Source organism: Aquila chrysaetos, chromosome 17 (genome assembly GCF_900496995.4).
Source record: "Aquila chrysaetos chrysaetos chromosome 17, bAquChr1.4, whole genome shotgun sequence".
Taxonomy (NCBI): domain Eukaryota; kingdom Metazoa; phylum Chordata; class Aves; order Accipitriformes; family Accipitridae; genus Aquila; species Aquila chrysaetos.
The window spans coordinates 5,179,709-5,196,183 of record NC_044020.1 but is presented as its reverse complement, the minus strand read 5'-3'; the positions used below and the strand labels follow the sequence as shown (position 1 = coordinate 5,196,183).

Genomic DNA, 16,475 nt, shown 5'->3' with positions numbered 1-16,475 from the left:
TAATGGTGGCCAACAAACACTCATCCTGCAGTTTCTTATAGCTAAGGAAACTGCTCCCTTCTTTACCCCTGGCTGTCCCTAGGCAAGGGGTTGGGACAAAAAAAGAAAGTAGGCAGGTTCTCCAACCTCAAATCCCACTCTATTCTTGAGTCAGCTGTGCTAAAGCTTTATGTTGTATGTTTCAGATGCAAATTAATACATATTTCTCTCTCCTAAAAAAAGGAACATCTGACCCCAGTGCAAGGAGACACCTGAACTCCACAGTGTAGTTCTTTAAGTCAAATCTTAGCATACTTCCTCAGCCTGGATAGCAATTTACTAGGAACATGGCAATAAAATAAAAGGGAAAGACACTTTCTCCTTGGAAAGTGCACAAATGAGTCTGCAATTTAAAACTAGTCAGAGAAACATGCTGAGTCTCTCTATTTGTTGTTGTGCTGAACACATCATTTCACTATGTGGGATCTGCTTCCCAGATGAGCTGGGAAATATCTTTTTTTAAAGGTTATTTAAAATATCATTCTCCTATGCAAAAAAGTGCAACTGTATGTCTCAGAAGTTATAGAATTATTAGTGGCAATACAGTTATTATGCATACTAAGTAGTGTTTTTAATTGGATTTTAGATACACAGGAAGTTACAACTATGGTAGCTATAGCAACCAGCATCCCCATCCAATGCAGAGTCAGTATCCATCCTTACCACATGATACTGCTATTTCTGGACCACTTCACTACTCAGCTTACCACAGAAGCTCTTCGCAGGTAAGTTGGATTTATTACTTGACAATGCTTGCTATAGCATTTTAAGTAAAGTTGTGCTTGTAGATTTCTTATCAGCATATTAGCTGTCTGAATCAATAAGCTGTCATCAGTGTAGTCATTGATGGTCCCTAATTTTTTTCTTTTCTAATATTACCTAGATATCTTTTCATTCTGGTGGAGATTCTTTTATCAGAAGTAGCTTTAGATTGTACTAAACTCTAAAATCCAGCAGTCTGGATCATAGAAAGTGTTCCTGTGTTAAGGAGTAACTGAAACAAAAATGAATATAATTAGTTGTATGTCTCTTATGTGTTGGGAACAGGAACAGATTCCTAACAAGAAATAAGTGTTTTCATGCTGTTGAAAGAAGATGCAGAGACTATAGTGAATTCTTCTGGGGCGTCCGCTTTTGAGGATACATATGTTTAGGAATTTGCAAAAAATGTGAGTTCTGAATACAGTTTGAAGAACTTCAGGATGCTATTGCAAAGAGGTTCTGTTTAATCTGTATGCCATAGTCTCCTATTGTAATGCTGAGAAATTATGTCAGTAACTATTTCAGGACTATTTCAGTTCACAAACTGAGGCAGTAGAAATCAGCACAGATTAAGTGGGAAGATGATATTTGGCTACAGTTCAAAAGTTGTGCCACTGTAGGAGGGCTGACTTAAAATTGGCTCACCAATTTTCTTTACTCTCTCTTATCCTTTACTGTAGAAAACCCATGAGTGCTGGTTCTGAAATGGTCTGTAAGGTCATGAAACTGTATGTGAAATGGAGAATTAGGCTTTTACTGTTTAGAAATGCTACTACCTGCACAAGGAGTTTCTTTCTACCTTCTGACAACTGTCTTTGTCACACTGACATAGATGGCCTAAGTTAAGCAAGAAATAAATGAAGCAAAGCCAGATCAATACATTTGTCGTTTACTCATGTCCTGGTTAACATGTTATATGGAAATAGTAACAAACATTAAAATAATGCAAATATTTTTTATACTGTAGCAGGCTGTCTCTACAAGTGCAGATGTTAGATCATTTCTTCCTCTCTTACTAGCCCTTGAACTGTCCTGAACACACATGACGAACAGCTGCACTTTAATGATCACACTTCAGAGCAAAATGATTTCCACTTGTATTTAGCATGTTCGTTCTTATGCTTCTTGTAAACTGAGATGGAATCTCACAGCAGGACGCAGCTAACAAAACCCTATCAATGTGCTCATTCTGTATTGAAAGAAGCTACAAACTGAAACCATGCTTTCAAAAATAATCTAAAATTCTTGAACCATTTTAATATGGAATTTGCTGACGTTCTTTTCAAAGCTAAGTGAGCTTCTGTAAAATGCCTGCCCTGATGATAAATCCTTTCTTAGCTACTTTTAACCAACAAAAGTTCATAATGTACTGTTGCCTGCAAAGCCTAATAAGATGTTAGGGAACTACTCTTTTTTCTAGTGGACTTTCTAAGAGGAACATGGTGCAAGGAATTGACTCATGACATTGCAAAATCAAAATACAGGAAGCCAAATTTGCAATGAATATATAAACAGCTGCCACTATACTGAAACCAGAGGAGATGCAATGTGTATGGCTGTGGTAATACAATCAGTCGAGAAGAGGAGGCATTGACCATAACTCTTCAAAAGAACTCTTTGTTATAATCTACATTCAGTCCAAATATAGAACTCCGGCTCAACTTTAGCTAATATTCTATCATGCTCTTCAGGATCATGTCTTGGGATTAACTCCTAAGAAAAAACCTGTGTGGGGGGTAAGTTCTCCTCTACAAACATGGAATCAGAGAGAGTCCTTGTCCCAGGCAGGGGTCTGAGCCGAAACAGGCAACATGTAAAAGAGGTGGGTTTTAGGCTGCACCTATAAATTACTTTTTTGGTCTCAACACCATGTCCAACCTCTTCATGTGGAAGAGAGCAACATAGTCCAGGTTTTATCAGGTCTGTTATTTTGTGGCTATTTTCCATCCCAGAGCAATGTACCTAAAGAAAAACAGAGAGTTCTGCTTGATTTTTTGTTTGTTTGCTTGTTTAGCAGAACTTTAAGATGGATCATTTCACAGATATGATTTACAGACCATCAACAAAAAAAGTGGAACTGGAGCAAAGGGGATGGAGGGAATAACTTTTATTTTGTGGAAGTGGGGAACTGAACAGCTGGGAAAGGGGAAGGGAATGAGTGACCCTTTCAATTGTATTTGCCAACATGTAACATGTTGATCCCAACCTGACAATACAATGATGGTTGCATTGTATTAATTTTAGGATGTCTGCTGTGGTTTTGTCATTGGAATCCTTACAGTGGGGCTGTGCTGGGGACGAAGTCACACAGCTGTAGATCTTGTGTACTATGCCCAGCTCTTGAAAAGTGCAGGTGGGGGTCCTAAGCCAAGCATATCTCACCTGACCAGCGGCAAGTCCATGTTAGTGAGAGGCTTCTGGATAATTTGAATCCCCCAGTGTTAGAGGAAATGAGACAGCGGTAGTTGCTAAGGCTGATACTGCTGAAGCACCATGTGTCACAGCTGCATGCTCATCCACACCCCATCCCATAACAGACTGGTGAGAGCCCTTGAGGTTATTGTTATCTCCTATCTCTGAGACAGTCTTGGAGCTTACCTTGGCCCACAGAGGAATGTGGTGTCTTGTGACTTCAGGCTAAATAGAAATTTTGATAAGTAGCTCATAGTTTCAGAAAGATCAGTGACTCTCAGATGGACAAGAAGGCAAAAAAATGGAGGAGGAGGCTTGTAAAAAACTTTATAGAGGAGTAAATGTTCTGCTGAAGTAATATCTGCAGATGCAGCATAAGCCTAAAACTGGCTCCTTCTGGCAGTATAGGCTGACTTAATTCCCACTGATGGCTAAGAGTCTTTTTGTTGACAGGCACAGTCTGTTCAAACCTTGGTCTTAATCCGAATTTTTTTTTTTTTTCATCAGCATCTGTGAATAGTTCTCAGAACAGTTGCTTCCTTGTAACTCCAGGCCTGATTGCTCAGTTCTTGACTTGGCTTACTGGCCAGGAGCCTGGCACACAAAAAAAGAAAAATGATCTGCAGATTGATTTGTTACTACCTAATTCTCTAAGCCATAGCGCAGAAGTGCATACAATCCTACAATGCTACTCCAGCATCATTCAGAAGGGGACTGTGTAATGTGTGTACATAAACACATCTATACTGACTTTATATTTCGTCAGTTCTCTGCCTCTGCAGTTTCAGGTACCAGATGCCAGGGTAGAAAACAGACAACTCTGCCTCAAAGCCTCTGAGCATTCCTATCAACCTATGTCAAGTTTAGCAGAGGTACCCCCTTCAAAGGTAACCCCTTCACAATGTCACCACCTAATCCACCTCCACAATGTACGCTTGACTGGCTTTTGATCACAGCTTTTGTCTGCAAGTTTCACCCTGGTTGGACAGGTCTTGATCCTCTTTCAGGCTATCCATAAATATTTCAATTCCCATCATTCCACCTCTTCCTTAAACACAGAGTAATTCATGCTGCAGTAATTTTTCTTTGTAAATCACAAGGATAACACTTCTAGTAGGAAGAGTAATTAGAGAAATCTGCAGCAGTATATATTTTCATATTGTAATATATCTGGTAACATATAAAGGTGCACATCATATGAATGTGCAACACTGTATATGCAGTACAAAAAATGGCAAACATACAACGTCTGTGTAAGTACTCTAATGCATGGCTGTAGTGAATCATATTGCAGGTCCATTTATCCAGGTTCTGCCTCCAGCAACGGCCAGAAACAAACACGTGGAAGAAAAGTCTTAGAAATAGGTTAGGTAGAGAGTGGTCCTTTCACCAGCATAGCCATGCTGTGTTTGGCAGGAGCTGACCTAGGGACATCCTCAGTAAGAAGCAGTACCTGGACTTTTGTATTTTGTAGCAAACCACTGTCCATCACCCTGTCTTTGAGCTTTTTTGTTCTTTGAGCTTTTTTGTACATATAGACTTTTTAAGGATGGGTTATATGAAACATATATTCTCTTGTTAATTTCAAGCCTGCTATCGCATAATTGCATTGAGTGCCCTATGTTTTTTTTGGTGATGAGGAATGGGGAATATTCATTCCCTATTTATCTACTCTTGCCATTTGAGGCATAGATTTGCGTCATTCCTCCCACTTCCTTCCTGTCATCTCTTTTCCAGACTTAAGAGTTATCGTCTGTTTAGTTTCTCCTGTGATGGATGCTCTGCACACAGGAGTTACCTAAGGACTGCGGGTGCACTGCAGGGCAGTCGTAGTCTGGTGGGCACACAGACATCCAGTTCTCCCAATTGTGCTGAGCAGGTAACCTGCAGGAGCTGCAGCTCCCCTCCAGCCTTTCTGCGCAAACCTGATCTCAGAGTAGGTGGGAGGGATTCAGTCAAGAAGCTGCCAGGTCAGCCACTTAGATTTGGGAAGCACTCCTAGATCCTGCACTGCATACAGCCTTATTTTACCTTTTCTTCCTTTGCTTTTCCAAGATGGAGTAACCACCTCCAAATGGTGTATCTCAGGTGGAGGTACTTTAGCAGAGAGCCACAGAAGTGGCATAGCAGTGTTTCCCTTTTTGTTCCTTTTGCTGCTTTTAAGCTATCTCCTGTTGCGGTCAGGAACACCACCAGGGTCAGCTGTTCCCGAACTGGGGCTCTGTCCTCAAGAGGCACTAATCAACTTCTAGGACTGGGAGGAGCACATTTGTATCAGCAAGTGCTTGTGCTGCTGTTTTGTTGTTGTCTGATTTGGTTTATGAAGAGCATAGTTGACTTCCATGGTTTGGAGAGAACAAACCAGCCTGGAAAACACTGCAGTAGGACAATCTGCTGTTAAACGGTAGGTTGGGTCTGCACCTTTCAGAGGCACAATATTGAGGCCATAGTTAAAGGAGCTTTAAGCAGTGTTTGTACTCTGACTCTCCTAAACTGCTCTGAGCACTGTGGTGGTCTCACATAACTTCCCAGAAATGTCGTATGAGTTGCAGCACCACTTAGTTTCTCTGTTCAGTGTTGCATGCCACAATTCTACCCAACCATATCTTCGCTTCCCTTCATATGCCTCTATAGCAGGATTTACCTAAGGGCAGTACTGGAAGAAAGTAGTAACTGGTTTTTGTTACAGTGGGGGAGCCAAAGAAATCCTCTTCCAGACAGAGCTCAAGCTTTAGTGTCCATTCAAGTTGTTCTGGCCCATCTACGTCACAAAAAAAAGAAGGGGAATAGTTCTTGTCCCCCGAGCACATATGCAGTATAAGCAGTAAGAATAATATGCCCTTCCCAATAACCACTCTGTCATCAGACAGCTAGTAATGACAGAGAGAAAAAAAATACTGTCCAAATCCCACCCATGCAACAAGAATCATTGTTCCTAACTGTATGGCTTCATAACGGACTTGAGATTGTTAGAATGTAATTGAAGTAATTTTGTATTGAATGCAACAGGAAACAGATGTCTTAATTTCTTTTTAAATAATCACAAATAGCATTTTCATAAGGCTCCAAATGCCACTCCCAAAAGTACCAAAAGCACTTAGATTGACTTGAAAGTTTCACCCAACCTATTTGACTGACTAATATTCAATAAGCTTCAATTTGTGGAGGAAAGGATCAAATTAAGAGTTATAAAGATGCAATCAATCCATAGTTTTGGTTATGTCATTTTTTGAGATTTTAAGCATATTTTTATGAAGTTAATTTATAGCCAGTTCTTCACAATTGCTGTAATTTCTGGTATGAGTTATTTGCAAGTCCTAACATAGCGGCTAACGTACAACAATAACTTAAAGCACTCTGCAAAACTGTGAGCTAATGCAGTGTAAAGTCAGAGCCACATTCATAAGGAAAATATTTTGCTGTTTGGACAGAGACACCTTTCACCTCCAGGCATAATCAGTCAGTGAGTTGAGGATAAGAATAAAGAGATTATTCTCCATCCTCACACTGCAGGAACTCAGTCTTCACTTCATGGGAGGACATATTTACTATTGTATTTTCTAAAATAATACTAAAAGAAATTGAATTAATTTTACATTTTTGGGCAAGGCCTTAACAATAATCTGCTCAAAGTCTCCTAGACTTAAAGGGCTTCTTGTCTAGGTCTGATGGCAGCAGTAGCAGCAAGTGTGAGTTAACCCAGAAAATGGTAATTTCCTGTCAAGAGCCCTCCAACAAATGTCGCTTTTATATCTGGCAAAGATCACTAGGCCCCAGTGTTTTGAGTTCAGCATGCTTAAGCACTCTTCATTAAACCGGATGTAGAGTGTGAAAGGTGATTCAGGCAGCATGGGCAGGCATCCGCCCAGATGGCTATGCTTTGGACACTCCAACAAGGCTGAATAGATGCTTCATTGGGTGAGTTAATAGTCAGGCAGAGGCCAATGAGTACTTTAAAAATATTGTCTTTCAATAGTCTCTTCACTGTAGGGAAAAAGAAGTCACTGACTCATTTGCGATTAGCTGACCTACCATTACAAAACTTTCCATCTTGCATTCAGTCATAACAGAATTTATTGTAAAATACTAGATATTTAGAGTCCATGTTATTTTCAAGCAATTACTCTTTTTACATTCATGACACATTCATAAACACAGCTGCATCGGGTGCGCTTGATGAAAAGGAAAAGCAGCACACTGTATCCTCTCTCCTCATGCACAGCCATTAGCCCTGCCTTCTCAGTAAGCCTTAGCATGGCCTCTTGACTGCAGATACGAGGAGGATTATCTTTCCTTTTCAGTGCATCCTGAAGTTCGTTCTGGGAGCCAAGGTTTCATTCCTGCAACAGCACAGGTTTTGTGGTTCCAAACTACCTAAAAGGCATTATGTGGATTCCCCATGTAATGCCATGTACAACCAGGAGACCCACCACAATATTCCCAGAGTTTGTTTCATTCCTCTTGCTTATAGATGAAAGTTTTGCAGTCTACAAATCATCAAGTAGCAAATTATCCTGGCTGAAGCCGGGCTTTCTCTTGGCATTTGTAAGGAGTATGACGGCAAGTAATTCCCCTGTTATATAAGTCACAATCTCAGTTTCACAGCCTCAATGGAAAATTGCACTGGGTCAGGATGGCAAAGGATTCTGTTACGGTTAACAACAGAATAGATCAATTATCACATTGGGAAGAAGATAAGAAATAATCATTGGTGTATTATGGCAAAAGTCTAGATTAATCTTGTTGTAAGTGTATTCTTTAATACAAGAATCTACAGTGACTTCAGGTATAGATCAGTTGGTAGTTAAGGCAAAGGCCATGGTAACTGGTATCAAGTAAAACACTGCTGAAGACAAAGAAGAATGTTTCTAGCTTGGCTTACATCTTGCGGCTCCACAGGTGATATACAGAAAACAGAAAGTTAAAAATGTATTATTTGTGTGGTGTGTTTTTTTCCCAATGATCCATCCTGGTCCTGACTCCTACCATCTCAAAGCATTTTGTACATAGTCATTAGTGGGACATTTGAGATCAGCCAGGAAAAACAACTTATGGATTTGACAACTATGGAAAAGGGACTTTTATTTAACTTGAGCCAACCTAACTAATGGATTACATCATGTAGCAGGAGGAAGAAAAGAGCCATCTTCTGAGGACTGCTCACCTTCTGTCTTAAATATTCACCTTGAGGTTTGGTAAATTCTTCTGGTGGCTGTAGACAGAGCACAGATGACTTACTTTTATTAGATGCCTGACTTTTTGATAACTAAATTTAGGTGAGATGAATTTAACTCTGAAGCTATAGCGAATCACAAGACAACTTGTTTCCTCTGTATTCATTATGGCAAAAGCTTTGTTCATGAATATGTTCAGGCAAAGGCAGTCAGCTGGCACTAGCATGAAAATTACTTTTGTGTATTGCCAGTGCAGACCAGGAAAGCAGCATCCTAAATCTATTAGCTAGTCTCCCAAACATTAAAAATATGAAAATTGTTCAACTTTTTCTGGAACCTCTTATGTTTACTTAGAATAGTTGCAGGTTGGTTGTTTTTTGGCAGAGTGCCCTGTCCTTAATTAATGAGTTAAAGGAGAGAACCATGATCCTAAATTCAAATCACCTCATTTAAAACATCAGAGCTTGAGTTTCATTGTTGCTGGGCACTGGCAGCTCTTATCTTCAGCAAAAGCTTCTGGAAAGCCAACAAGTCTGAAAACTTGATTCTTCTGCAAAGGAATATAAGGCTTTCTGTGGTCAGTGCCTAAGCTCTGCAGAATTTTCCTACTGAAAAGCCTTTCTCTGGCTGTATTAGCAGTACCAGTTGAAGTGTTGATGTTCCAGTATGATGCTGCCATTTACCAGCCAGTTTCAGCAGCTGATGGCACAGGTAAATCCAGTCTCTGTGGCAATGAGAAGTATATGCTAAATAACCCATCATACAGCTTTGATGTTTTCCCTCTCATCTGCTAACTGGCCTGTCTCTTCAGGACACAGTGGAATATGCTACATCACTAACTACAGTATGTTGATCAAAAATAGTCTTCTCTTTCTCCTCTCTGATTAGGAGTGGCCAGCGTGTGGCTTTTGAGCTGCCTGAGGCTTGTGAACTGTTCGAATATGTTTGCCAAGGCAGGGCTGCCTTCCTGGCTGCGGTCTGAAGGGAGGCAGCAGAAACTCCTCATGGAGACATTGCTGTGATTGCCTAGGGGACCCGCTTATGCAACTGATTAACCCCAGCCCCATCCGGCAGTGGAGTAATGTAATGAGACCTTTTGGGAATCACTGCCATCTCCCTCCTAGGAACAACTACGGCAGCTCTTCTCTCCATGAACCTCCAAAATATTGGGGAGGGGTTTACAGTCCTCAGCCATATAAAGTTTTGGCGTGCAGCTTGCAAGGTTTGTAAGCATCAGAAGAGGTGATAGTCCTACTTTAGTGACAGCTTTCTAGTTAAGGAGATACCACAGCTTCAAACAACCCAAGATCATGAAATTGATGCTTTTTGTAGAAAAAGTATAAATGTGTAAAATGTAGAAGCTCTGAAGATACGTGGCTAGTCAAGGGGAACAGGGATCCTAACCATCTCTGCGATGCAGATGGATAATAGGAGGGCAAAACAGGGAGAGCCATTTCTTAGCCAGAGCACACAGATGATCTGCTCCTGTAAGAGAGGCAATAAGATAAAATACATGTTAAGCAAACACTCATAAGCACAGTTTACTTTCTGTTGCTGGGCAGCCGATGGCTAGAGAGGGCAAAAGCTGTTCTCTGTTTTCCTGCCTATCCTAACCTCAGCACATCTTCTTCTTAGTGGGAGGCATTTGTTGAACTTCTTTGATTACTAATTTCCAACTGTCACTGTGAACAGCTGGGGAATAGAGAGATTCTTCTTCTGCCTGCCTCTTTTCATAAGTTCTCCAATTAGCTGCTTGGTCTGAGATCAGACCATAATATTTTTCTGCAGAAACTGGCAGGATGGCTTGTGAACATTTAAAAGGGAAGGCACCTTTCCAGTAATAAAGATCCTTTTGCTCTCCTCCCTCAAAACTTAGTTGAGTGAGCTGGAGTCGGGACATTTTATACTCTGTTTTTTACTGAATTGCGAGTTTCCAAGTAAAAGCTGTGAGAAAGAGATTAGATTATTTCACTTTATTTTACTGCTCCCCGATACACCTGTCAGTGCCTAGCTCTTTGATAAATTAATTCAATATTTAAATGCAGTGACTGCTTTGTAAGACTTTCCCTGACACTTCAGTTTCACGCAGGCACTAGTTATGTGATATTCCACCTTCAGTATGTTACCTAGTTGTTGGAGGGCTGCTAATAATTCATATGATTTTGGTTTTGTTAAACACGGAATTGTGATACCACCAGCCCTTATTTTAAAATTAAGTACGTGGTAGATAATTCCTTTATTTATTTTTGGTTTTATTGTAGTACCCTTTCAACAGCCCAACATCAAGAATGGAGCCCTGTTTGATGAGCAGTACTCCAAGGCTGCATCCCACACCAGTGACTCCTCGCTGGCCGGAGGTCCCAGCTGCGAACTCCTGCTACACGAGCCCATCCATGCACTCCACAAGATATGGAAATTCTAGTGACATGTACACCCCCTTGACTACGCGCAGAAATTCTGAATATGAGCACATGCAACACTTTCCCGGCTTTGCCTACATCAATGGGGAAGCCACCACAGGTTGGGCTAAATGAAAATGACTGGTATCAGCTAAGCCCATGTAATTAAAAGAGTTATAAAAACTTCATGTTATGTGGGACTTTTCATGGACGTTCTTCAAGGGAGGTGAAGATGGAAAAGATCCTGGGCAGATAAACGTAGTTCATAACGTGGGCAGATTGCAGACCAGTATGACTGAATGTTCCTGTAGCTGAAAAAGATTTTTGTGCTGTTCTAGACCACTTTTGGGGCCAATCTGTGCCTTTTTTAATTCTGGCATATGGGCCAACCCTGTGTGATGTCAGTTTGAGTGAGCCATTTTTCCCCCCTCTTTTATTGACAAATGTTAATGAGTCTTACAAAAAAAAGTGCTGGAACAGGATCTATTTATAATTTGAGTTAAAGACAGGAAATTCACCCTTAGCAAAACTCTGTCATCTGTTCTTCTTTTAAGCTCTTAATGCATTGCTTAAAAACCATTCTGCCAAGTCATCACTTGTTCATATCAATTATTCTGTCTGGCTCCTTGAAAGACATGTGGTGTTGTAGGTTTCAGTTTACACCTAACTTTGTGTATTGATGCACCTTTCTGTTGATCCAGTAAGTTTGATCTTTACAAAAGAGAAGAAAAGACATGTAGCATTGAATTATACACTGCCTTAAGTTGACTATTGTTCTTATTATATATGTATTTGTGTTAAGTTTGCACAATCTGGAAAAATCTAACTTCTCTGGTCAGTAATGACAAGGTTAAGAAGGGACTTGGGGACTGGGAAGATTTTGGATTCAGAGCCACATATGTTAAATATGATGATATGAAGCAATTATGTAAAGAAAATGACAATGCAAACATGATTATTCGTTTAATTACCTATTGACAGGTATGAAACCGTTCTCTCAATTCCTTCACGTGGTGATAATTCTATATACTTCTACAAAAGCAAAATTCAAAGCTGTGCCTTTGAACTTATTCTGTACTGTGTATGTGTGGAAGAATGTATTGTATTTTGGGGAGAATTTTTCTTAGACATTTTCTGTCAGATTTGTAGCTATTTGTGAGTTTTTGTTAGATTTTATTAACATAGCTTTTTCTTCTGTATTATAAAATGCACCAAGCAATTATGGTGGACCTATTACCCTATGGGTAAGAAATAAATAAATGGAAATATGACATCAGGCATTTTAGTAATTGTTTTGTAAATAAAATCTTTGATAGCACCCAGTGTGATGATAACCATGTTTATGCCTAAAATGGACATAAGTGTTATTTGTACAGTTGTGCAAGATATATGAGGGATTTTCACACTCAAATAAAGTTCTTGAAATTAAATAGACGCCATTTAAATTTACTTAAATACAGAAACTTCTACAAGCTGCAAACCTTCAAAAAATCTTAAATGTGATCATGTATGTTTTTACTTAACAAAGGACTTGAGAACATATATAACTCACAGCAAATGAGTAGTCCTACACCTATGCTTGCAGCCACAAACTGCTCAAGGCTGTGACTGGAGAGATGACTCTAGTTTGGTTTAAGCCCCGCTGCCATTGCTCACCCAAGCCGTTGTATTCACTGAGGCAGGTAAGATGTCCTATCTTCTTTACAGTACCTTGTAACAAATGTGTTGCCACTGGAATACTGGAAATGGAAAAGTAATTTTTCCTTAGGTAAGTAAATAAAGTGGCAAAGTTCTCAGACTTTGTATATTCAACTAGTGGGTAAACTGGTGAGAGTTTGGGGTCTATAGTAACTAGAGGAACGCCTGGAAATGTGCAGGGACTGAGGGAGGAAGGATGTTCCAGGCCAGGTTTGGCAAGTGTCCAGGATCTTAAATATTCAGCCAAGGTCCTGGTGGGATTTTCAGAAACGCATCAGGAGCCTATCTCCACATTTAGGTACCTGATGAAAATCTTGTTTCCTGGGCTAGTGCCACAGACCTTCTGAAATTTTACCCCTGTCAGCTGGTGTTATTACCCAATATGCTTTTACTTTTCACTTTTATTAAGGACAGGGGAGATCAGGCTTAGGCTAACTAACTCATCTATTTTATTCTTCTTCAAGTTGACTTCAGGCAAAATTGCCTACACATGAAGAAAGTAAGTCAGTCATGTGAGGAAGTTTTTTTAGTGGCCAGTCTTTAGCAGCTGGAGTTTTGATGTGTTTGAGACCAAAATCCTACTTTGCATTTTATTATTGAAGATGTTTAAATCAAAGCATTGATTCTGGCCTATTAATTATTAACAAGCATAGAAATACCTGCCTCATCAAGACTGTGAGAAATTAGTATGAGAAAGGGGGTGTCACTAGAATAGAAAAATCCACTTTCTCTTCTCCAGCGAATTCCAAATCCCTGCATTGCACTGCATCTGACAGGAGCCTGCTGTGACCCCGTTGCCTCATTCATTATTGCTGGAAAATTGATCAATCTCTAGTTACCTGATGGACTGCTGACCACAACCTGTCATGGTCCCTCCACAGACCAGATGCATCGGTGAGACGTTTGTGGGCAGGACTGACCAGTAACTCAAAACTGGGTCTTTGGAAGGATCAGGATGGAGGTGAACCCCAACGACACTCAAAGCAAGCCAGAAACACTTCCTACATTTTTTACAAAAACTTACTAAACCAAAAAAAGTCTAATCCCCATTGACTGAAAGAAGGGAGAAAAATGGGACTAATTTGGTATACAAATGTGCCATAGCCTTCAACACGTCTGAGGACAACTCAGTTACCCTGACTTGAAGAGCCCAGGGAGACTGTTCAGGAAGGAGGATGGATATTGGACATGGTGTCAGCCCCAGAAATAATAAAGAATTTCTGAGTGGAGAACTGCAGCACTATGTGCAAAGTCCTGGGAGAGGGAATTTTGACCAACAGCAGCACTACAAAGCTGCTCATAACAAAGAGCCACAGAACATTGTCAGTCAGATAGGGCTTTGAAAGTCTTTTGCAGAAGAACCTCCACGGTCTGTCTGGTTTTTTTTTTTTTTTTTTTTTTCATTCATTTAGAAACTTGTGCTGATGCCACAGGAGTCTGAACGTGCACTTCCAACTACCTTTGAACTGCTTCCCGATGAGGGCTTTGAAATTTAAACTGGACAGTCATGGGGAGCAATATATAGATTACTGAACACAGCTCTACAGAGGTCACCATCACCATCTGCATCAGAAGCGCTGCAAGGGAAAGCAGGCCCCCTCCTCGACCACCACAGGTCAGAACCCACCATATTAATATAAACCACCGCAGCTTTCAGGTCACAGGGGTATATACCAGGCTGTGAAGTGCAGTGGCTCATGAGAGGATGATAACCTCTGCTTAGAATGGCTGGTTAGGGGCAGGAATCTCTTAAATCATCCTAGTACAAATTGCCAAACCTCCTGAGTCAGAGCCTGAAGCCTATTAATTAAGCCCTTCCCTTGACCGTGGTAACTGAAACTGCTGTTTCTTGCCTAGCCACATATTTATGTATATATGTGACTACACAAATCTTTCTAAAGAAGCTTTTACATCACATGCCAAAATATTCAATCTCATTTTCACTTTCCCTTCCTTTTTTCTTTTTTCTTTTTTCTCTTTCTTTTTTCTTTCTTTTCCTTTTTCTTTTTTCTTTTTCTTTTTGCTTTCTTTTCCTTTTTCTTTTTTCTTCTTTTTCTTTTGTTCTTGCTCATTTTCTGTCTTTCTCCTTTCTGCTCACAACAAATAAACATTTTATTAAAAGTGTGATCTTTTTCATGGGCTAAAACGTATAACAAAAGATAGATGTAATATATATCTCATATAATATACTGTAAATTATATATTATAGCATAACTAACATAACGTTTAATATTTTAAAAGAGGTATACACACACAAACATGTATGTATATATGCATATAAAAATCTATTACAATTCTTCAAGATTTTTCATTACCAGGTAGAAAAAAGACTCAGCGGGGGAAGAGCAGTGAGAACTCCATTCACTAGCATGAATCCTGTTTTTGTCAGGCTACCTCTTGCTGCTAAGGTCACTACCCTTTGACAAAAATGGCCTCTGACCTCCCCAGCCCCACAATTCTGTTGTGACTGACCCTGAAACCCATGAAATTCAGGGGCAGACATTGCTTTGGAAGGTTTAGATAAAGCTGACTAACATGGGAAGGGCTCGTGGTATGCACCCATCTGAAAAGGTCTGGCAGTTCTTTGGTAGAGGATGCAATTTATTCTGTCCCCCTCTTTCATTGAAATCCTAATCCTTCATATGCTACCTAAAGTGGAAACTAAAACGCACTGATGATGAATAACAATGTGCCTTTAAAGGGCAGTAACAGTTTTCTAGTCTTTAATTTTTAGGTTTTTTAATTAAAAAAAAGTAATTGGCAATATACAAGTAAAATGAGTGTTTTGCTGTGCTGTGTAGTAAATCTAAGCAGGCTTATGCTTTATGCTAGAATCATAAATCACAACAAACAAAGGATTATTTTTACTTTCAAAAGCTGCATTAGTGTACACATGGACCTGACTCAGAAGAAATGCTTACGCACTTCAGGCTGGATTTTGTTACTCCTTGCTGTCCAATGACTGTGTTCTGGTTTTGTATCTCAGTTCAACCCATTGTGGCAAGAAACCTCTAACCAGAAAAATTCAGATCCTGGTTTGGGTCTGCATCTTAAACATATGCAGGCATACACCGACACGTCTTAACACCTTCAGTGTTCTTTGGAGCCACCATCCATCTGCAGATGAAACTTCCCTGCCCCGGTGGTATTTTCCACCATGGAGCCGATCGTTTGTGAGATGAAAGGTTTCTCTTCGTGACCACGGAGTACCTCCTGATTTGCTGCTGAAGCAATAAATACTTCAAGGAGAGACTGACCGCAGCTTGCTCTGAAGTTTTATTATCATGGTTTTTTTTTGTGAACTTCGATATATCGTTTTCTGCTATCTGGACAATGAATTTTGATTGTAGGGCACCCTGAGTATGGAAACACTACATGTGTTCTCAGTGTAGTTTAAAGCTATGGTCTTGCAGAGCACTTCAGAGACATAGCTCACCGTTGCTCTGTCACCGCAGGCTCTCGCCCAGCCGCGCCGGTGCAGCCCACCCTCCCCTCCCAAACAAAACACGGCGGCAGCACGGCACTGGCATCTCGCCTCTGCACTGCCCTGGTTGTTCACACCCACATCAACACCCTCCAAAAAATATATCAACCCCTCTGTGAATGGATACGCAGGCAGTTTTGGGAAGGTGGCCATGCTGCCCCGTGGGGGGGGGTGGGTGGTTCTTCATAGACTCAGCATCATTTAGGTTGGAAAAGACCTTTTAGATCATCGAGTCCAACCGTAAACCCAACACTGCCAAAAGTCCACCACTAAACCATGTCCCTAAGTGCCACATCTACACGTCTTTTAAGTACCTCTAGGGATGGTGACTCAACCACGTCCCTGGGCAGCCTGTTCCAGAGCTTGACGATCCTTTCGGTGAAGAAATTTTTCCTAATATCCAATCTCAACCTCCCCTGGTGCAACTTGAGGCCGTTTCCCCTTGTCCTATCTCCAGCCACCTGACAGGAGAGACCAGCACCCACCTTGCCACAACCTCCCTTCAGG

The 16,475-nt window shown here is 40.5% G+C and overlaps 1 protein-coding gene across 2 annotated transcripts in view; it reads left to right on the top strand.

Moving 5' to 3' along the window:
- Positions 1 to 12,216, top strand: part of RFX4 (regulatory factor X4) — a 97,994-nt gene extending 85,778 nt beyond the window's left edge. For both annotated transcript variants that reach the window (XM_030041537.1, XM_030041536.1), the window contains exons 17-18: positions 626 to 764; positions 10,649 to 12,216. In XM_030041537.1, the coding sequence (XP_029897397.1) occupies positions 626 to 764; positions 10,649 to 10,921 (412 nt within the window). In that variant the 3' untranslated portion in view covers positions 10,922 to 12,216. The remainder of the gene's footprint in view (positions 1 to 625; positions 765 to 10,648) is intronic.
- The last annotated feature ends 4,259 nt before the right edge of the window (positions 12,217 to 16,475 follow it).